Source organism: Sus scrofa, chromosome 6 (assembly GCF_000003025.6).
Source record: "Sus scrofa isolate TJ Tabasco breed Duroc chromosome 6, Sscrofa11.1, whole genome shotgun sequence".
Lineage (NCBI taxonomy): Eukaryota > Metazoa > Chordata > Mammalia > Artiodactyla > Suidae > Sus > Sus scrofa.
Window position 1 is genome coordinate 54,148,918 of NC_010448.4, and position 21,753 is coordinate 54,170,670.

General features: G+C 50.6%; 1 protein-coding gene across 1 annotated transcript in view; it reads right to left on the reverse strand.

Annotated features, from left to right (window-relative positions):
• Positions 1 to 21,744, reverse strand: part of PLEKHA4 (pleckstrin homology domain containing A4) — a 26,646-nt gene extending 4,902 nt beyond the window's left edge. The window contains 16 exon segments of the mRNA XM_013998606.2: positions 5,224 to 5,300; positions 5,371 to 5,470; positions 7,014 to 7,154; positions 9,590 to 9,688; positions 11,469 to 11,618; positions 11,713 to 11,793; positions 12,225 to 12,272; positions 14,013 to 14,087; positions 15,305 to 15,584; positions 15,931 to 16,146; positions 16,693 to 16,802; positions 16,961 to 17,061; positions 17,149 to 17,221; positions 19,111 to 19,218; positions 20,697 to 20,786; positions 21,242 to 21,744. Coding sequence (XP_013854060.2) covers positions 5,224 to 5,300; positions 5,371 to 5,470; positions 7,014 to 7,154; positions 9,590 to 9,688; positions 11,469 to 11,618; positions 11,713 to 11,793; positions 12,225 to 12,272; positions 14,013 to 14,087; positions 15,305 to 15,584; positions 15,931 to 16,146; positions 16,693 to 16,802; positions 16,961 to 17,061; positions 17,149 to 17,221; positions 19,111 to 19,218; positions 20,697 to 20,780 — 1,743 coding nt within the window. The 5' untranslated portion in view covers positions 20,781 to 20,786; positions 21,242 to 21,744.

Sequence of the window (21,753 nt, forward strand, 5' to 3'; positions counted from 1 at the left end):
TGTCAATGGATATTTACGTTGTTTCCATGTCTTGGCTGTTGTGAATGGTGCTGCTGTGAACTTAGGGGTGCATGTATCTTTTCGAATTATAGTTTTGTCTGGATAGATGCCCAGAAGTGGGATTGCTAGTTCCCAGGCTAGGGGTGGAATTGGAGCTGTAGCTGCCAGCTGACACCACAGCCACAGCAACACCAGATCTGAGCTGTGTCTGCAACCTACACCGCAGTTCACGGCAATGCCAGATCCTTAATCCATTGTGCAAGGCCAGGGATTGAACCCATGTCTTCATGGATACTAGTTGGGTTCATTACCACCGAGCCACAACAGGAACTCCTATCCTTAGTTTTCTAAGGAAATTCTATACTGTTTGCCATAGTGGCTGTTACATTCCCACCAACAGTACAGGAGGGTTCCCTTTTCTCCACATCTTCTCCAGCATTTATTATTTATAGACTTTTTATTTTATTTATTGATTTATTTATTGCCTTTTAGGGCCATAGCTGCAGCATATGGAAGTTCCCAGGCTAGGGGTCAAATTGGAGCTGTAGCTGCTGGTGACAGCCACAGCAACAAAGGATCCAAGCCACATCTGCGACCGCAGCTCATGACAGTGCCAGATCCTTAACCCACTGAACAAGGCCAAGGATTGAACCTGCATCCTCATGGATACTAGTTGGGTTTATTACCGCTGAGCCACGACGGGACCTCCTGGGCATTATTCTGCAGACAAGATATCATGGCATCTCCACCCCAATGTTCACAGCTGCACCATTTACAATTGCCAAGATATGGAAGCAGCCTAAGTGCCCACTGACAGATAAATGGATAAAGAAAAGGTGGTATGTATTTATGTATGTGGGTGCTGTGTAATATTACTGAGCCATAAAAAAAGAATGATAAATTTTTTTAGGATTTCCCATTATGGCTCAGTGGTAATGAGCCTGTCCATGAGGACGCATGTGGGATCCCTGGCCTCACTCAGTGGGTTAAGGATCCAGCGTGGCCGGGAGCTGTGGTGTAGGTCACAGATGTGGCTCAGATCTGGTGTGGCTGTGGCTGGTAGCTACAGCTCCGATTCGACCCGTAGCCTGGAAGCTTCTCTAAAAAGGAAGGAAGGAAGGAAGAAATGGGAGAGGATTACAGTTTGATGATGTTGATGACCTTGGGGACAGAAGACAAAATGGTGAAAGGGGCGATCAGTACATTGCTGACCCCCAAAGGTACAACCTTATATGTGACCAAGTGTTTCTTACCGGTTTACTGAATTAACAGGACACTGCTCAGGCAAGACCCTTTATTAAGGAGCAGATGACACAGCAGGAAACTCTACGAAGGCCACCTGCCTCATCCTTGGGGAATCCTGCTCCTGGCCCTGCTCCAGATGTCCAACTCCAGTTCGTCGCTGGCATTGCTGGCCTGACCAGTGTCCCCTGTCTCCAGAATCTTCAAGCCACCAGATGCCAGGAGCATTCACTGCACGTGAGCATTTAGGTATTTGGCTTTCTTTGTACTTGGTTGTGGGACACAATGCTTTCCTAAACCTTTGTCTTGGAAATACAAAGTGCCTGATATTTGTAAGCTATTTTTTAATTTTTTTGTGTGTGTGTGCTGCCTCCAAGCATATGGATTTCCGAGGCTGGGAATCAGATCCAAGCCACAGCTGTGACCTAAGCCACAGCTGAGGGCAACAATGGATCCTTTAATGCGCTGTGGGGGGCTGGGGATCCAACCTGTGTCCCGGCGCTGCAGAGATGCCCCCTCAACCTGGTTGCCACAGTGGGAACTCCTATAATCTATTTTTCTCCCACTGACTCCTTCGTTTAGGTAATTCATTGCTATCTATTTTTTAACACCTGACATTTAAATGGAGATGTTATTTATAGCTTTATCCCATTTCCTATGCATATTCATACATTTTACTGGAGAAATAATGTGTTTGATTAAGGGTGCCTCCCTAGAGCCCCAGGTGTACACAGTATATGCACCGAATTACCCTTCTTTTTTATTTATTTATTTTTGTCTTTTTAGGGCCGCATCCGGGCATATGGAGGTCACCAGGCTAGGGGTCGAACTGGAGCTACAGCTGCCAGCCTCTGCCAGAGGCACAGCAACACCAGATCTGAGCTGCATCTGCAACCTACACCACAGCTCACGTCAACACAGGATCCTTAACTGAGTGAGGCCAGGGACTGAACCTGCAACCTCATGGCTCCTAGTTGGCTTCGTTTCTGCTGCGCCACGATGGGAATTCTCCCGAATTATCAGTCTTGAATCTGCAAGATTTTGCATTGTGAACATTGGGGTCCTAAGGGTTTTGGATAGGGTTTAAAACTGATATAGGTAAAACTGATAGAATCTGACTCCTTTCTTTCTTTTTCTCTCTTTAAGGCTACACCTGCGACATATGGAAGTTCCTGGGCTAGGAGTGGAATCAGAGCTGCAGCTGCCAGCCTACACCACAGCCACAGCGACACTGGATCTCAACCGCATCTGCAACTCATACCGCAGCTTGCCCCAACGCTAGAACCTTCACCTACACCTTCACCTACTGAGTGAGGCCAGGGATGGAACCCGCATCCTCAGGGCCACACTGTCGAGTTCTTAACCCAATGAGCTAAGCAGGAACTCCCCGATTCTTTCTTGGCATCTTCTCTCTCTCTTTTTTTTTTTTTTTTTTGTTGTTGTTGTTGTCTTTTTGCCATTTCTAGGGCCGCTCCTGCGGCATATGAAGGTTCCCAGGCCTAGGGGTCGAATCCGAGCTGTAGCTCCCGGCCTACGCCAGAGCCACAGCAACGCGGGATCTGAGCCGCGTCTGCAACCTACACCACAGCTCAGGGCAACGCCGGATCGTTAACCCACTGAGCAAGGGCAGGGACCGAACCCGCAACCTCATGGTTCCTAGTCGGATTCGTTAACCACTGCCACGACGGGAACTCCCGGCATCTTCTCTTCTAATCTGCTGCAAACAACCGTTATCTTCCCCCTGGACTAGCCCAGTCGCCCCCTCACTGCTTTTCTGCCTCAGCCCTTATCTACACAGACTGTTCCCCGCATGGCCACTAGAGGGCGCAGGCTCCCAATTACCGCAACTCGTGGCTCTTGGCTGAGGGCCTCTGTAGCTCTCAGCTCACAACGTGTCAAAACTAAGCCACCACCTTGGACACAAGGCCCAGCACGATCTGCGCCCATTTTCCCATCTGTCCTCATTAGCATCCCTCTTCCCCTTGCTCGGTTACTCGTTTCCAATCACACTGGCTTCCTAGCTGCTCCTCCAACACACCAGACTCGCTTGTGCCTCAGAACATTTGCAAGGGCTGTTCTCTTTGCCTCTAACTCTCTTCCACCAGCTATCCCCAAGGCTTGCTCCCTTGCCTCCGCCAAGTATCTGCAAAAGCATTACCTCCTCAGAAACCTCCCCAGACCAAGCCATCTATAATTACACCCTTCCTCCAAGCACCCAAACCCCCTCACCGTGGTCTGCTTTTATTTACAGCATACACAATAATTTTTTTTTTTTTTTGTCTTTTTGTCTTTTTAGGGCCGCACCCATGGCATACGGAGGTTCCCAGGCTAGGGGTCTGATCAGAACTGTAGCCACCGGCCTACACCACAGCCACAGCAGCACCAGATCCAAGCCGCGTCTGCAACACGGGATACTTAACCCACTGAGCGAGGCCAGGGATCGAACCCACAACCTCATGGTTCCTAGTTGGATTTGTTAACCACTGAGCCACGACGGGAACTCCTACAATAATCTTTGTTAAATTATTTGTTTACTACCTGCCTCTTGCCACCAGAATGTCAGATTCATGGGAGAAGGTTTTTTTTTTTTTTTTTTTTTTTTTTTCCGTCTTACTCACATTTGGATCTTCAGGGCCTAAACAGTTCTAGGCAGCAGAACTTTCCTGAATGATGGCAGTGTTTGATATCTTCACTGTCTAAGAAAGTAGCCACTGGCCACGTGTGTCTTCTGAACACTTGAATTGCGGTGAGTGAGAGTGAATTTTCATTATTTTATTTATTTCATTTTTAAAAAAATTTATTATAGTTGATGTACAAAGTTCTATCAGTTTCGGCTGCACAGCAAAGTGCCCCAGTCATACATATATATATATTCTTTTTCTCACATTATCCTCCATCACGTGCCATCACAAGTGACTAGATATAGTTTGCTGTGCTATACAGCGGAGTCAATTTTTAAATTTTATATTCATTTATTTTATTTTTATTTTTTTGTCTTTTTGCCATTTCTTGGGCCGCTCCTGCGGCATATGGAGGTTCCCAGGCTAGGGGTCCAATCGGAGCTGTAGCCTCCGGCCTACACCAGAGCCACAGCATCGCTGGATCCAAGCAGCGTCTGCAACCTGCACCATGCTCACGGCAACGCCAGATCCTTTAACCCACTGAGCAAGGCCAGGGACCGAACCCGCAACCCCATGGTTCCTAGTCGGATTCGTTAACCACTGCGCCACGACGGGAACTCCAGAATTTTATATTCATTTAAATAATCTCGACAAAAAAAAAAAATTTAAACAGCCGCATGTGACTACTGGCTACCTTATTAGACAGGAAAGAGGATATTTTAATAAATATCTATTGGATGAATGATTGATAAATTTAACGAATGAAGTGCTTGCTCTAGCCTGACATGAAGCTTTATGGGCACTCATCCAGTGTGACTCTTTCTTTTCTTTCCTTTTTCTTTTTAGGGCCGTGCCTGCGGCATATGGAAGTTCCCAGGCTAGGGGTCAAATCAGAGCTGCAGCTGCCGACTTACACCACAGCCACAGCCACACCAGATCCAAGCCACAACTGCGACCTACACTGGAGCTCGCAGCAACGCTGGATCCTTAACCCACTGAGCGAGGCCGAAGATTGAACCCTGCATCTTCCTGGATACTGGTCGGGTTCTTAACCCAATGAGCCACAATGGGAACTCCCAGTTTGACTCTTCACATCAGCTTTAGACGGCAGACACTGCTATTGGTTCCATTTTGCAGATGAGATAATGGAGGCAGAGAGGTTTCACAAGTGACCCAAAATTACTCAGCTCCGAAGTGGCGGAGACAGAATTCAACCACAGCGCCCTCAACAACCCCTGCGTGCTCTCAGCTGGGGGTGTGTGTGTGTGGCTTTAGATCGCCCCTCTCCCAGGTGTTTCCCCAAGGGCAGGGGGTCTGAGGGTTGCAGGAGGGACTTGAGGAGGCTGGTTGGACATCCTACCTTGGCTCCTGCCTGTGGGGACATGGGGTGGCGACCCTCAGGGCTGGAAGCCCGGGAGACCCTTGGAGATCCGAGACCTGGAGGCGCAGAACGGGACTGATGAGGACGGAGAAGAGCAAGCAAGTCCCTCCAGACCCGGATGCTCACCTGAGCGAGGGCTGGCGGGCTCTCTGTCGCCCCCTGGGGGCCGCCCCCAGTCAGCCTCCGGAGACCGGGGCGCGCTCAGTTCCAAGGACTCGGGCAGGCTCTGGAGAGGTCAGGAAAGGAGGATAATAATTATAATTATCATCAGTAGCATCATGTTCCAGCCACTTCGTCATTGAGACACAGCATGACTTGTATTAAGACTGAAAACGAGGAGCCAGACTAGTTTGCAAATCTTAGCTCTCCCACTTTTTTGTCTTTTTTTTAGGGCTGAACCCATGGTCTATGGAAGTTCCCAGACCAGAGGTCATATCGGAGCTGCAGCTGCCGGCCTACACCACAGCCACAGCCACTCCGGATCTGACCCGTGTCTGTGTCCTACACTATAGCTCACGGCAACACTGGATCCTTAACCCACTGAGCGAGGCCGGGGATCAAACCTGCATCCTCATGGATCCTTCGGGTTCATTAACCACTGAGCCATGACGGGAACGCCTGAGGCAGCTGTTATTATCCCTATTTCACATGTGGGGAAACTGAGGCTCAGAGAACGAGGTTGACAACTGATGTCCCAAAGATAGCAGAGCTGGGATCTAAACTGAGATCTCCTGGATATGCTAGTCAAGGCTACGCTCAGCGTGATGCAGCTGATCAAGGCCAGCAGCAGCCATACCCAGTGGTGACAATAGTGGCTCGAGCTTCCTGAGCGCTTACTCTGTGGGGGGCGCTTTTTCCTCACAATTTCCCCTTCTCACAGAACCCTGCAAGGTAGGAGTTAAGATCAGCGGTGTCTGGTAAATGTTTAACAAACGCCTCTCTGGGAGAAGAGAGCTCTGGTTTGTAGCATTTGCCAATCTCTGCTGTGTACATACCCCCACCGTGGTCAATTTCAAGCTACCAACATGCCATCACTGAATGTGGAGTTGAGAAGAGACGCTGCCAGTTGGCTCTCAGGGCGGGTGGGGAACTGGCTCCAGCACTCTGCTGGACTAGGATCACAGTAGAATGAATATGAAAGCAAAAGCTGGGAGTTCCCATCGTGGCTCAGCGGTTAGGAACCTCAACTAGCATCCATGAGGATGTGGGTTCGATCCCTGGCCCTGCTCAGTGGGTTAAGGACCTGGCATTTCTGTGGCTGTGGTGTAGGTCAGTGGCTGCAACTCCGCTTGGACCCCTAGCCTGGGAACCTCCATATGTCGCAGGTGCAGCCCTAAAAAGACAAAAAAGACCAAAAAAAAAAGAAAAAAAGAAAGAAAGAAAGAAAGCAAAGGCTGGAGTTCCCATCGTGGCTTAGCAGAAACAAATCAGACTAGTGTCCATGAAGACACAGGTTCCATCCTTGGCGTCACTCACTGGGTTAAGGATCTGGCATGGCAGTGAGCTGTGGTGTAGGTCGCAGACATGGCTCGGATCCTGCGTTGCTGTGGCTGTGGTGTAGGCCTGCAGCTATAGCTCCGATTTGACCCCTAGCCTGGGAACTTCCATATGCCGCGGTGTAGCCCTAAAAAAAAGAAAGAAAAGAAAAGAAAGCAAAGGCTTCCAGAGCTTTGGATACTTGCTGATCAAGGCAGAGAGAAAGAGGCGAGTGGGGAATAAGCTGGGGCAGATGGGACAGGAAGCTGGGGAGAGAAGTGTCGGAGTCTCACCTCCCTCTCTGAGGACTCCTCGCCTTGGAGTGCAGGGGATGGGGAGTCAGGCTCAGTGTGGGAGGGTGATTTCTGGGGACCCCCCAGACCAGCCAGCGTGTCTTCCACCATCCACAGTTGCTGCTGAGCAGATGCTCTGTCCTGGGGAGAGGAAAGGAATTTGTTAGTCAAAAGTGGAAAAATGCAAGAAGGGTTCACGTTGCTAGGCCACGGCAAGGGTCTGAAATTCCCATACGGCTATCCCATTACCCATCACCATTTCTCATAAACATCAGCTTTTCTGTACGGTTCTGTAGTGTCACTTCTGTTATAAACCGGTGACCATATACATAGGTGTGAGTCTGTTTCTGAATACCCTATTCTATTCCTTTGGTCCATTTCTCTAACCTGGTGTCAGTACTACACTCTCATCCTATGAACTGTAGCTTTACAGTCAGACTTGACAGTCAGTTGTGTGCATCTCCCAGCTTTGTTTTTTTTTAGAGGTTGCCTTGGCTGCTCTTGGCCTTTTGCACGTCCAGATACAATTTAGAGTCAGCTTCTCAATCCCCACATAAAAACCTTCTGGATTTGTATCGGGACTATAGATCCCCACTGGGGAAATCAATGTGGGGAAACCATATCTTTGCATTTGGGTCTTTCCTATCCATGAACATGGTAGATCTCTCCATTTATGTAAGTCTTCCTTTTTTTTTTTTTTTTAATATTTTTGTCTTTTTAGGGCCACAACTGAGGCATATGGAAGTTCCCAGATTAGTGGTCGAACTGGAGCTGTAGCTGCCAGCCTACAGCACAGCCACAGCAATGCCAGATCCAAGCCATATCTGTGACCTACACCACAGCTCATGGCAGCACCTGATCCTTAATCCACTGAACAAGGCCAGAGATTGAACCTACCTCCTTATGGATGCTAACTGGGTTGGCTACCACTGAGCCACGACGGGAACGGGAACGCCATAAATATTTATTTTCTAATTATTTGGTATTAGAGCACAGGAAAACAAACGCTTTTTGCATATTATCCTTGCATTCAACTGCTTTTCTCGATTTCCTTATTCTAACAGTTTATCTGGAGATTATTTTGGATTTTCTACATACACAATTATGTCATCTATAAGTAAAAACACCTTTACTTTCTTCCTCTTTGGTCCTTATCCTTTTTTTTTCTTTTTTGTCTTTTTGCCTTTTCCAGGGCCACTCCCACGGCATATGGAGGTTCCCAGGCTAGGGGTCGAATCGGAGCTGTAGCCACCAGCCTACACCACAGCCACAGCAACGTGGGATCCGAGTCTGCGACCTACACCACAACTCACGGCAACACTGGATCATTAACCCACTGAGCAAGGGCAGGGATCGAACCGGCAACCTCATGGTTCCTAGTTGGATTCATTAACCACTGCGCCACGACGGGAACTCCGGTCCTTATGCTTTTGATTTACTTCTCAGTCTCACTCGCACCGACCAGGATCCCTGGTGCAATGCTGACTGGACGTGGCAATAGCAGACATCCAAATATTGGGGGGACGCTTTCAATATTTCACAATATTTGCCAACACTAATGTTTGCTGTAGGTGTGTTACAGATGCCTTATAAGATGCAGGAAGTTGCTTTATACTCCTACTTGCTGAGAGATTTTATTTAAATTTTCCTGCCTTTATTGGGGTGATCATGTGGTTTTCATCCTTTATTTCATTAAATGTGGTGAAAGACAGGGATCTATTTCCAAGTATTAGGTTAACCTTGCATTCCTCCAATAAACCTGAGTTGCTTGGGATATATTCTTTTCATATGTTGCTGGTGATGAGCAATAGGTGGGGGATTAGAGTGGAGGAGCAGATTTTAGGAAGACGCGGGAAGGGCTTAGAATGAAGAGAGTGGGGCTTAAATCTGTTACTAGAAGCCAGAGATTGGTTTTTGTCTTGTTTCATTCTCCTTTTTTGGCAACCCCCCGGGCACATGGAGTTCCCAGGCCAGCCATCAGATCTGGGCCAAGGATCAGATCTGAGCCACAACTTACTCGGAGCCTTAACCTCCTGTGACAGCCGGGGATTGAATCTGCACCCCAACACTTCAGAGACGCCGCAGATCCCACTGGACCACAGCGGGAACTTCCAGAGTTTTTAACTGGAGGTATATGATGTAGGAGTTCCGCTGCTAGGCTTAGAAGGAAGACGTGGGTCTGAGGCCAAGCAGCGGGGCTTATACCTTAGGAGTGGGGCTTGAGCTAAGGGATTGGGATTTAGAAGGGGAGACTCCAGAGGAGACATTTAACAGCAAGAGTCAGGATGCAGAATACGAGACATGAACTTGCAGGATGGGACAGGGCCGAGGGCTGGAATTCTGACACTGGGGGCCGACCAGAACGGGGAGTGGTTCCGAACATAGGTCTGAAAATCAAGGGTACTAGCTTAATTACTACCAGAGATCTTTACTGAAAGGAAAAGATGTCGGGGGAGGGCCTTAAGATGACATAGGTGGAGCTTTGATTCTGTGGGAGGAGCTTAAATGCCAAAAGGGTTGCCTAGTGAACTTGGCGTCGAGGGTGGGGCTAGACGTTAGACGTGGCAGGGATGTACCTGGGGGGACCCGAGGTGCAGCAAGTACTCAAGGGTCTCTCTCAGGGTGCTCAGCTCCTGCTCCAGGCCGCTGTACGTGTCCCAAACCCGCTCTCGCTCCTGGGGTCCCAGAAAGGGGAAACACAGAGTTAGCATGCCCACCACCAGATCTTTCCCCAGTCCATCTTTTCCCAGCTGAGCAAGGGCAAGGGTGGCCTGGCCCTGGGTGCCCTGGGGGTATAGAGACCACAATTCCCAAGACCTCTTTGCTCAGACAACTGAGAACCCAGTGACTGTGTAGAATCTGCCGCTAGTGTAAAGAGCAGCTTTCCCTGAATCCTCTGGCTGACCTCTGCCCTCCTCTAGGGTGGCACAGTCTATGGGTCTAATGATTTTTTTTTTTTTTTTTTTTTTTTTTGCTTTTTAGGGCTGTAACCGCAGCACATGGAGGCTCCCAGGCTAGGGGTCGAGTCACAGCTCACAGCAACGCCGGATCCTTAACCCACTGAGCGAGGCCAGGGATCAAACCAGCATCCTCATGGATACTAGTCAGATTGGTTTCCACCGAGCCACAGTGGGAACTCCGTGAGGTAGGTATTATTGTCTCCATTTTATAGACAATAATAATTATATCTAACATAAGTATTGCTTACCATATGCCAGGTACATAAGTGTTAAATACTCATTGATTGATTTACATACATTTATGAAATCTTCGAAATGGTCTCTTGAAGTAAATAGTACTTTAGTACTTTTTTATCTTTTTTTTTTTTTTTTTTTGCTTTTTAGGGCTGCACCTGTGGTATCTGGAGGTTCCCAGGCTGAGTGAGGCCAGGGGGGTCGAACCCACATCCTTATGGATCCTAGTTGGGTTCTTTAACCACTGAGCCATGAAGGGAACTCCAGTAAATACTATTTTTATCATCTCAAGTTTATATAACAGGCATCTGAGGTCCTGATGGGTTAAGTAAATTTTCTAAGGTCACACAGCAGCTATGGGATCTGAGATTCAAAACCAGGAAGCCCATGTCATAATCACCCTCTCTGAGTTCCCTGGGTGGCTGAGTGGATTAAGAATCCAGTGTTATCACTGCTGTGGCTCAGGTCACTGCTATGGTGCCGGTTCAGTCCCTGGCCCAGGAACTTCCACACGATGCAGGCGAGGCCAAAAAAAAAAGTTATGAAATCACCCTCTTTTATTTTTTATTTTATTTTTATTTATTTTTTTTTTTTTTGTCTTTTAGCTATTTCTTTGGGCCGCTCCCACGGCATATGGAGGTTCCCAGGCTAGGGGTTGAATCGGAGCTGTAGCCACCGGCCTACACCAGAGCCACAGCAACTCGGGATCTGAGCCGCATCTGCAACCTACACCACAGCTCACGGCAATGCCGGATCATTAACCCACTGAGCAAGGGCAGGGACCGAACCTGCAACCTCATGGTTCCTAGTCGGATTCGCTAACCACTGCGCCACGACGGGAACTCCCCCCTCTTTTAAATAGTACATTAAATACTGCTATTTCAGAGTTCCCGTTGTGGCTCAGTGTTAACAAACCTGACAAGTATCCTTGAGTATGTAGGTTCAATCCCTGGCCTCGCTCAGTGGGTTAAGGAGCCAGCATTGCCATGAGCTGTGGTGTAGGTCGCAGACTCAGCTCAGATCCTGTGTAGCTCCGATTAGACCCCTAGCCTGGGAACCTCCATATGCCGCAGGTGTGGCCCTGAAAAAAAAAAAAATCTGCTATTTCTTGGCTGCTTGCCCATCACCCTCTAGGACTGTCAAGGTCATTGGTTTCAAATGGGGGGAATTCTCAAGAACGACCTTCACGAGACATCCTGGGGATAAGATCCCTTGAGGAACAACCTGTAGAGTGCCGAGGTCTCCTTTCCCAGATGCTCACCTGGGTCAGATGACAAATAGTGGCCCGCACACTGACCAGTCGGTCCTGCAGGAGACGCTGGCGCCCCCAAGCCCTCCCAGGAGCTGCAGCCTCCCTGGTTGTTTGGCCCAGCTGCTGTCTGGTCAATTCCAGGGCTGCTTCTAGCTGCTCCTGCACCAGGAGGAAAGGCAATTAGGCTTCGGAAAGTGCATCCAGCCTCAGGGAGAGAAAAACGGTGTCCCTCCCCTGTCCCAGAGCCCTGTACCTTCTCCTCCTGCCTCCGGTCTATCTCCTCCTGCAGCCTCCTTAGGAGCCTGTCCTGCCCGCACAACTTGGTCAACAGAGTCTCGAGAGAGGAGAACAGGAGCTATTTCTGGACCAGATCTGGCTCTTCTCCCTGGTCACCTCACCCCCATCTAAAACTTCTTCTCCCTGTGGAGTTCCCGTCGTGGTGCAGTGGTTAACGAATCTGACTAGGAACCATGAGGTTGTGGGTTCGATCCCGGGCCTTGCTCAGGAGGTTAAGGATCCGGCGTTGCCGTGAGCTGTGGTGTAGTTTGCGGACACAGCTCGGATCCCATGTTGCTGTGGCTGTGGTGTAGGCTGGCAGCTGTAGCTCCGATTAGACCTCTAGCCTGGGAACCTCCATATGCCACAGGAGCCGCCCTAGAAAAGGCAGAAAGACGAAATAATAATAATAATAATAAATTTAAAAAAATAAAACTTCTTCTCCCCAACTCTGGGAACCCAGCAAGGGTGTGTTCAGGGAGAACTTACATCTGTCTCCAAGCTTTGATGGAAGGTTGAGTCCATGGGGGGACCCGGCTGAGGAAAAAGAGAAAAAGTGGGGGTCACATGTCCAAACAGATCCTTATTGTAGCTCAGTGCTGAGCTGCGAACCCCCTGCACCGTTTTTAAAATCTTTTTTGGCCACCCTGCAGCATATGGAGTTCCCGGGCCAGAGATCAGATCTGAGCTGTAGTTGAGACCTAAGTCGCAGTGTGGCAATGCTGGATCCTTAACCCACTGTGCTGGGCCGGGCCCGGGATCGAACCTGCCTCCAGCACTTCCAAGATGCTGTTGATCCCATTGCACCGACGCGGGAACTCCTGAGCCCTGTTTCTACTGACAGACACCCCTGTCCTTATAAGCTTTGTCCCAAAGCTTTAGAGAACTCAGTAGATTCTTGGCTCAAGGAAAATCTTGAGTTCCCCTCGTGGCTCAGTGTTTAATGAACCACACTAGTATCCATGAGGATGTGGGTTTGATCCCTGACCTCGCTCAGTGGGTTAAGGATCCCGTGTTGCCGTGAGCTGTGGTGTAGGTGGCAGACGCAGCTTGGATCTGGCATTGCTGTGGCTGTAGCGTAGGCTGGCAGCTACAGCTCTGATTCGACCCCTAGCCTGGGAACCTTCATATGCTATGGGTGCAGCACCCCCCCCCAAAAAAGGAGGATCCAATGGAGCTCTTGTGTCAAATAGCTATATCAAATACCATAATTCATGGAGCAAATTTAGACAATTCCTTTATGACTGAGAATAAAACAGGGATTCTACTACCACTGTTCCAGTTTAATACAGTATTAGAGATCTTGACCAATGCTAAAGGATAAGAAAAACAAAAAACATAAGGATAGGAGGGGGAATGTTAAAACCATCATTATTTACAGATAATGTGCTCATCTACCCTGAAAAACCAACAGAATAAAAAATATATACATTAGAACAAATAAGGAGTTCCCATTGTGGCTCAGTGGTAATGAACCTGACAAGTATCCATGAGGATGTAGGTTTGATCCCTAGCCTCAGCCAGTGGGTTAAGGATCTGGTGTTGCCTGAGCTGCAATGTAGTTTGCAGATGTGGCTCAGATCTGGTGTAGCTGTGGCTGTGGTGTAGGCTGGCAGCTACAGCTCTGATTCAACCCCTAGCTTGGGAACTTCCATGTGCCATGGGCACGATCCTCCAAAAAAAAGACAAAAAAAAAAAGCAAGAACAAATATGATAATTAACAAGTATGCCACAGTGTAAAACAAAGCTACAAACATTAATAGCATATCTCTACACCATCAATAACTAGAAAATACTTTTAAAAAAGAAGACTATACCATTCCAATAACTATAAAAATTATCAGGAATTAGGGAGTTCCCCTGTGGCACAGTGGGTTAAGGATCTGGCATTGTCACTGCAGTGGCTCAGGTGGCTCTAGTTCGATTCCTGGCCGAGGAACTTACACATGCCTCGGGCACAGCCAAAAAAGAAAAAGCAAAAAGATCCACAAAAGTATCAGGAATTTAGGAGTTATCTCACTAACAGCACATGAAATCTCCAAGGGAAAACATGAAAATTCAAATGAAAGACCTAGATGATGATATGAATGAATGGAGAGAATATTCTATAAGTATGCCACCTGGTTTCAGCAGCCCTGAGGAAACTAATATAACCGCCTATACGCTATGAATCAGCCAGTCTTCTCTAGGCTCCCTAGTCCAGGAGATGACATTCACCATAGCAACAAAAGCAAGGGTGGGGGCTCTAGCAGATTCAGGGTGCCCCAGGATACCTACCAATAAAACCATGGAAGCCCGGTTCCCTGGAGGTCTTGGAGGGAGCTGGAGATACGTGGAGGAACCAGAGGGGGCCTGGGGGGAATACTGAAATAAGGATGTTTAGACATCGGCTTGTCTTAGTAACAAAGATTACGGAGTTCCTGTCGTGGCGCAGTGGTTAACGAATCCGACTAGGAACCATGAGGTTGCGGGTTCGGTCCCTGCCCTTGCTCAGTTGGTTAACGATCCGGCATTGCCGTGAGCTGTGGTGTAGGTTGCAGATGCGGCTCGGATCCCGCGTTGCTGTGGCTCTGTCGTAGGCTGGTGGCTACAGCTCCGATTGGACCCCTAGCCTGAGAACTTCCATATGCTGTGGGTGTGGCCATTAAAAAAAAAAAAAAAAAAAGCTGAGAATTGTCCTGTCTGTTAGAAGTCGAAGGTACAGTCATAGACATTTTCCAGACAAAGGATCTTACATAAAAATGACATTTGCGGAGTTCCCATCGTGGCGCAGTGGTTAACGAATCCGACTAGGAACCATGAGGTTGTGGGTTCGGTCCCTGCCCTTGCTCAGTGGGTTAACGATCCGGCGTTGCCGTGAGCTGTGGTGTAGGTTGCAGATGCGGCTCGGATCCCGCGTTGCTGTGGCTCTGTCGTAGGCTGGTGGCTACAGCTCCGATTGGACCCCTAGCCTGGGAACCTCCATATGCCGTGGGAGCGGCCCAAGAAATAGCAAAAAAAGACAAAAAAAAAAAAAAAAAGTAACAAAGATTAGAATGGCTGTGCCCAGAATTGAGGTGCCTTAGGAGACTCTTTGAGGTTCAGAACTGGGCTCCCTGAACTTCCTCAACTACCTGCTCCCCATCTGGGTGCCTCTGACGGTGCCTGTGATGGAGTCACAGACGATGACATTAAATGGACAAGCCTAACAAAACAGTCTTGAGGCCAATGGAAGTTGCAATCTACTCTCACTCTCACATCTGTGGTTAGCTGTGGATTTTTTAAGATAAACTGGGGACACAGGCGGATGCAATCCACACTACCTGTCGCAGCACTGTCTTAGAGGAGAGTATTCTGGACTACAATCTTCATAATGCTTAAGGGGTAATGGCCAAAGACCAGCCCAAGACAGCCCTGAGAACTAATGAGAGATAAAGTCCATTCTCCCTTTCACATTTAAACGCAGCTGTGATGATGCTAAACTACAATCCCCAAGATGCCCAGGGGCCAGTGGCTTCGAGACCAGCCTGGAAAGACCACCCCATGGCCATATGGGAGATGTAGTCTCCCTCCCCATCACCTAGGCTCACCGTGGTTCTGGCCTCCTGACTCCAGTGCTGGGGACTCCTCGGGGGCCTTCCTCCCCCAGCCTCAGAGGAGGGTCCTCGGCGGGGAGTAGGGGGCCTGGAGAGGGTTTGGCGCTGGGGGCCCCAATCCAGGGGAGGCCGGACATCGATGCGACTCAGGGGGGTATGAGGTCTGGCAGAAGGTGCTGTGTCTCCAGAGGAGGGAGGGAGTCTTCGTGCAGGAGCAGAACGGGGCCGGGGGAGGCTCAGAGGGGAGGGAGGGCGAGAGAGGGGTGTGAAGAGGCTGTGGGGAGGTGAGAATAGACAAACTGCATCAACCACAGCCGCCTCACCCCTCTACTCATCAAGCCAGCTTCAAAGAGGTGTCTCACTGTCTCTCTGGAGAACCCGCCTCTACTAGCCAGATCCTGAATAACGTCCCCCTTTGGGGCGTGTCCTCCTTAGGACTTCTCCTCTACAGGCCCTGACCCCACAAAAACCCCGAAAGTCACACACCAGAGGGAAAGCACTGAGCCACGCCCCTAACCAGTCTCAGTCCCGCCCTTCTCACAGGCCACGCCCTCAACGTTTCTGTTCGTCACTGGCTCAGCCCTATATAACCGCAGCCCCGACTCCCTGGTCCAACTCACTCCGGGCTTCTTGTCCTCCGAATGCGGTGTCCAGATTGGAGATCGATGGTGGGGCTGGGAGTGACTAGGCCGGATCGCCCTCGACCTCTGGAGAGCCGAGCCACCTCCGGGGATTCCGAACCGCGCCCCACTTCCGCTCTGATCACCTCTGGGGGACCACCTGGGCCTCCAGGCCCCTCCTCAGCCTGGGAACGTGCAGGTGACCTGGGCTGCCCACTAACGAGCGGACACAGAAAAAGTCATCACTCCTTTGAACCTTACAAGAGTCCTTATTCCTATTTCACAGATAAGGACACAGGGACCTACAAAGAAAAAAAGGGGAGACGGTGCACTATAAATCGTTGTCCCCATTTTGCAGATGGGAAGACTAAGGCCCAAGTTGGAAGTGACTCGTGCAAGGGTCACAAGGTCCATCCGGGTTGCTGGGTCCAATGTCCCAGACTCTCCGTCTCCAGCCTGAAAATTGGCAGGCAGACACAGCCCAAGCTGTTTTTTTTTTTGATCTGACATTCTGTAGGCCTCAGTGGGTGGAGACTTCTGAGAGAACCAATTGGAGAGTGAGCAACATTGATGGACAAAATGGTGGGCGGAGCTTACAAAAGAGACTTTTTACTGATTGGAGGTGAGGGCCTGAACGGCCGGCGTCTCCTTCAGTGATTGGACATTTTAGGGGGCAGGGCCTCAGAAGCAGTCGTTTCGGATGATTACCCGGACCCAGATTGGAGGTATAGCGTCAGGGGCGTGGCCTGTACCTATACTCACCACTCGTCCCCCTCGGCACGAGAGGCGCGACCCAGTGCCCGTAGCCAGCCCCGCAGGTCCTCTAGCGTGTCAGCTGCCAGAACGTAAGTCCTCATGCCCGGGTGCTCCGCCTGTGGGAAGAGAGAGCTGGGGGACCCGGATGCCTGGGCCCTCTAAAAAGAAGGATGCCCGGGACCGTGGGCAAGATTCCCTATCTCCAGTAATGGATGCTCCAGGCCTGCCCCCATTGCCTAGTACCTTAGTGCCCATGCGGGATGGATGGACTCACAGTGAAGGTGAAGCGCCGCCCTCGGGGGGCTCCTGGCCCATCTGGCCTGATACTGTAGCTGGGGAGCAGGACGCTACCCAGGACGCTCTCCTCGCGGCTGTCTGCAAAAGAAGGGCTGGGGTCAGGGATCACAGGGTCCTGGAAGCCCGGAAGTTACAGGAAAGGGAGGGTGGGAGGGGGGCACTGACCCTTGTAATAGAAGAGGCAATGGCCAGAGAGGACAAACCAGCGGCGTTTCCAGAGCCGGAGCCCGGAGCTGTCCTGGGGAGAGAGAGTGGGAGTAGGGCTAGGAGGAAAAATGGAGATGGTGACACTTGGTGAACAAAGACCCAGAGAATGGAGAGGAGCCGAGACACTGCATATGGAGGTTCCCAGGCTAGGGGCGGAATCGGAGCTGTAGCTGCTGGCCTACACCACAGCCACAGCAATGCCAGATCCATTCGAGCTGCATCTGTGACCTACGCCACAGCTCACAGCAACACTGGATCCTTAACCAATAAGCAAGACCAGGGATCGAACCCACATCCTCATGGATACTAGTCGGATTCGTTTCTGCTGAGCCACAACAGAAACTCCCTCCTTTTTTTTTTAACAGCTGCACCTGTGGCATATCGAAGTTCCCAGGCTAGCAGTCAAATCATAGCTACAGGTGCCGGCCTAGGCCACAGCCACCACAAGGCTGGATCTGTAGACGCATCTGCACTCTATGCTGCAGATCCAGCTTGCGGCAACGCTGGATCCTTCACTCACTGAGCAAGGCTAGTGATCCAGCCCGAATCCTCATGGACACTATGTCAGGTTCTTAACCTGCTGAGCTACAATAGGAACTCCCAGCACCACCACTTTCAAACTGTGCCCTTAAGCAAGTCCTTTCCCCACTAGGAACCTCATGTTTTCTCATCTGTCAACTGGGGATTGAGAAGTTACAGGAAGCTTGGGACAGTCACTGTACCACACGTGGCCAGGGGCTTTATACAGGAAGATGGTCCAATTATGGAGTCGGAGACACAGAGAGGCCAGGAAAGTGATGCTGAGCCACACTCTGAATCCTGCATCTTCCCAGCTCCTCTGCCAAAACCGATCCATCTCCAACTCTGTGCCCCTCTTTCCCTCTCCAACCCATTTGCACAGAAGCAGCATTTTTTTTTTTTTTTTTGTCTTTTTGCCTTTTCTAGGGCCGCTCCCATGGCATATGGAAGTTCCCAGGCTAGGTGTCAAATTAGAGCTGTAGCAGCCGGCCTACACCACAGTCATAGCAAAGCGGTATCTGAGCCACCTCTGTGACCTATACCACAGCTCACGGCAACGCCAGATCCTTAACCCACTGAGCAAGGCCAGGGATCGAACCCGCAACCTCATGGTTCCTAGTCAGATTCGTTAACCACTGCACCACGAAGGGAACTCCAGCATGATTTTTTTTTTTAATCTTCCATTAGATCATGTGAGTCCTCTGCTCAAAACAGAGCTTACCGTCATACTTAGAATAAATCTCCAATTCCCTACCCTAGTTTGCTGGCTTACAGGGAATCTCAAACTTGAGTGTATATAAAAACCACTCAGAGGGCTTATTGAAACACAGATTCCTGGAGTTCCCACCATGGGTCAGCAGAAATGAATCTGACTAGTATCCACAAGGACGCAGGTTTGATCCCCGGCCTTGCTCAGTGAGTTAAGGATCCGGCGTTGCTTTGAGCGGAGGCATAGGTTAGCGAGAGGGCTAGGATTTGGTGGTGTTGTGGCTGTGGCGTAGGCCAACAGCTGCAGCTCCAATTCCACCCCTAGTCCAGGAACTTACATATGCCACAGGTTCAGCCCTAAAAAGACAGAAAAAAAAAAAAAAAAAAAAAAGGTGGGGAGAGGGGAATTATTGAGGATTTTCCTGGTGGCTTAGTGGGTTAAAGACCCAGCATTGTCAACTGTTGCTCCAGTCACTGCTGTGGTATGGGTTTAATCCCTGGCCCAGGAAATTCCACATACCTCAGACACAACCAAAGAAACAAAAAACAAAAATCATTGAATGAATAAATTAAACAGTGATAGAAAAAAAAAAAAACATACTTGGAGCCTTTGAAGGAGAGAAACGGTGGCCAGCCAGGAGCACACCATTTCCACCACCTAGAGTGTTGGTTCGTTCCTCCCATTCACTCTACCTGCTTATGAAGCCAGCCTCGGATGTGCACGGGGAGGTTGGGATCCCTTCTGAGCGCATTGCCCCTCTTCCCGAAGGCGTGCACCTTGCTTACAGCCCGAGTAGGCTTCTGAGGAGAGAAGGAGAACAGAAGTGAACAGGGCCTTAGGATGGGCTGGAGGGGGGGGGGCGGTGCAGAGGGACCCAGGCAGCCTGAGACCTTCCATGAGCTGCCTTTAGAAGCTGGGTCAGGGGAGTTCCCATTGAGGTGCAGTGGAAATGAATCGGACTAGGACCCATGAGGTTGCGGGTTCGATCCCTGGCCTTGCTCAGGGGGTTAAGAATCCGGCATTTCCATGAACTGTGGCGTAGGTTGAAGATGCAGCTCAGATCCTGTGTTGCTGTGGTTGTGGTGTAGGCCAGCAGCTGTATCTCCAATTTGACCCCTAGCCTGGGAATGTCCATATGCCATGGGTGTGGCCACAAAAAAAAAGCCAAAAAAAAAAAAAAAAGAAAGAAAGAAAGAAAGAAACTGGGTCACGGAGGCTGCTGTGTTTGGGGTGCAGAATTGCATGTACATCATGCAGAGTTGAAAGATCCTTTTCATGGGTGGCGGTGTTTGGAGGCAAGACAGAGGCTACCGGCCAACAGGGAAGGAATTTGGGAATCAAAGGTCCACTGCCAAGGAGAAGATGCCCTTGGCCACCAGAGCCAGAGTTGTAGCAGAACCTTTGGGATTGGAATTGGCAATGTTGCCTGGGAGGGAGAATCTACGCTGAGTCCCTAGTGATGGATCAACTGGAATCAAAGGACACGTCACTGCCAGAGATGACATCCCTTAATGACCAGGTCCAGTGGGGGGAGGAAAGCCCCAAATCCCTCCTGCCCAAAAGACAGCCCCCCCCCTCCTGTCCACACCGACGTCTCAGGCATCCAGAGCCAGATTCTCACAGGATGCCCTTCCTTGGGGATAGTGCTGCCCAAGGTCAGAATCAAATCTATGGATTCTGAACTTGGGAAGCCAGAAATGAGTGACCGGAATAATAGCTGGAGGACAATAAAATGAATGTCATCACTGAACTCGTGTGTGTGTGTGTGTGTGTGTGTGTGTGTGTGTCTGTGTGTGTGTGACAATTTGGGACACAAGTATCTCGGGCCTCATGGGGCTCTATGCTCAGAGAAGGGGCTTTCCTTGCTGGATTTCAGAACTGGGTAGGTTGGGTGGCTAGAAATAGGACACGAATTTCTCAGTCCTAAGCAAGAGTGCTTCTGAGTTCTTGGCGGGGGAAGGGGGGTGGTTCATGGCTAAGGAGTGGCCTTATCTTAGCAACCAGAGTCAAGTGGGGTTGTTACACTGGCTTCAAATTAGGAAAATCCGAGGGGTGGGTGGGGACGACTGGGAGTGTCCCGGAATTTCTGGCTGCAGCGGGTGGGCAATTTGGTCCTTGCTCCGTCTGGCAGACCCTGTTGCTAAAGATCCTTGCGCTTGACAACCGGAGTCCCTAGGGTGGCGCCAAAACCAGCGCTTGGACAGAGCAGGCTGGGGCGACCCAGAGCTGCCCCCCGCCCCTGCCCCATTCCTCCCCAGCCCCACCAAGAAGCTCAAACCTTGGTGCTCAGGCTGCCGAGCGAGGAGATGGTAGAGGCGCTGCTGGCCAGGCTGAGGCTGCTCCGAGGTCTGCCCTCCTCCATCAGGGGCTGGGGACAGAAAGAAAGGGGCTGTGTGCGCCACTCTGCAGATGACCCGGCTGGGGACAGAGACAGGGTCAGGGGCTTGCAGGTCGGAGGAGGCTGAGGAGAAAGAGCCTGTTGTTTGGGGCCTGGGGGGCTGGGGGAGGCCCTGGCCTGGAGACCACATACCAACAGTGATGCCAAGAGAGGTGGGCGGCGCTGGCAGCTGTGGGGAGGGGGGCAGCTGTCTACAGCCCGAGACAGAGAATAGGGGCCCCTTTATTCATGCCCCCTGCACTCTGGCCAGGAATTTGACCCTCACTGTGTTGCTCAAGACCCCCCCCATCCCCTGCCTCTTTCCGGTGCCCCCAGCTACCTGTCTCCTGCACCCCCAAAGGCACACCCAGAACAACCCTGCCAAGGCTCTGGGCACCCAGAATGCACAGCCTGGCAGCCCCTCCCAGCCCAGCCAGGGCACTTACCAGCTCTGGGGTCCCAAGGCCAGAGGGCACAAGAGGGCAGTGTGGGTGCAGGGACCCCCCCCCCAGCCACAGTCCCCCTCCTCTGCCTCTTAGGGGCTGCCTCTCACAGCCTTCCTTGCTCACCTGCTCATTCCCACCCTGTCCGTCTCTTTGTCTCTGCCTCACCCTCTCCCTTCCTTCTATCCCGTCTCTCTCTCTGCAATCTCCCCTCCCGTCCCTCTCGCTGTCTCTAACCTCTGTCTCTTTCCGTCTCTCCCTTACACACCCTCTCGTCCGCAGCTCCCCCACCCCCTATATCACTTTCTGTCCCAGTCTTTCTGTTTCTGTCCAAATCCTCTCCTGGGCTCACAATCTCTTTAAGTCTCCCTTCTGTTCCCTCCCTCTCGCCCTCTCTCTCTCTGGCCCTCCACGTCTGCTGTTTCCTTCTCTCCCGGACGCTCCTTCTCACTGTCTCTCTTCCTCTGCTCTCCCAGTTTCTCTTTCCCCTCTGCTGGTCTTTCCTTCCCCCTGCC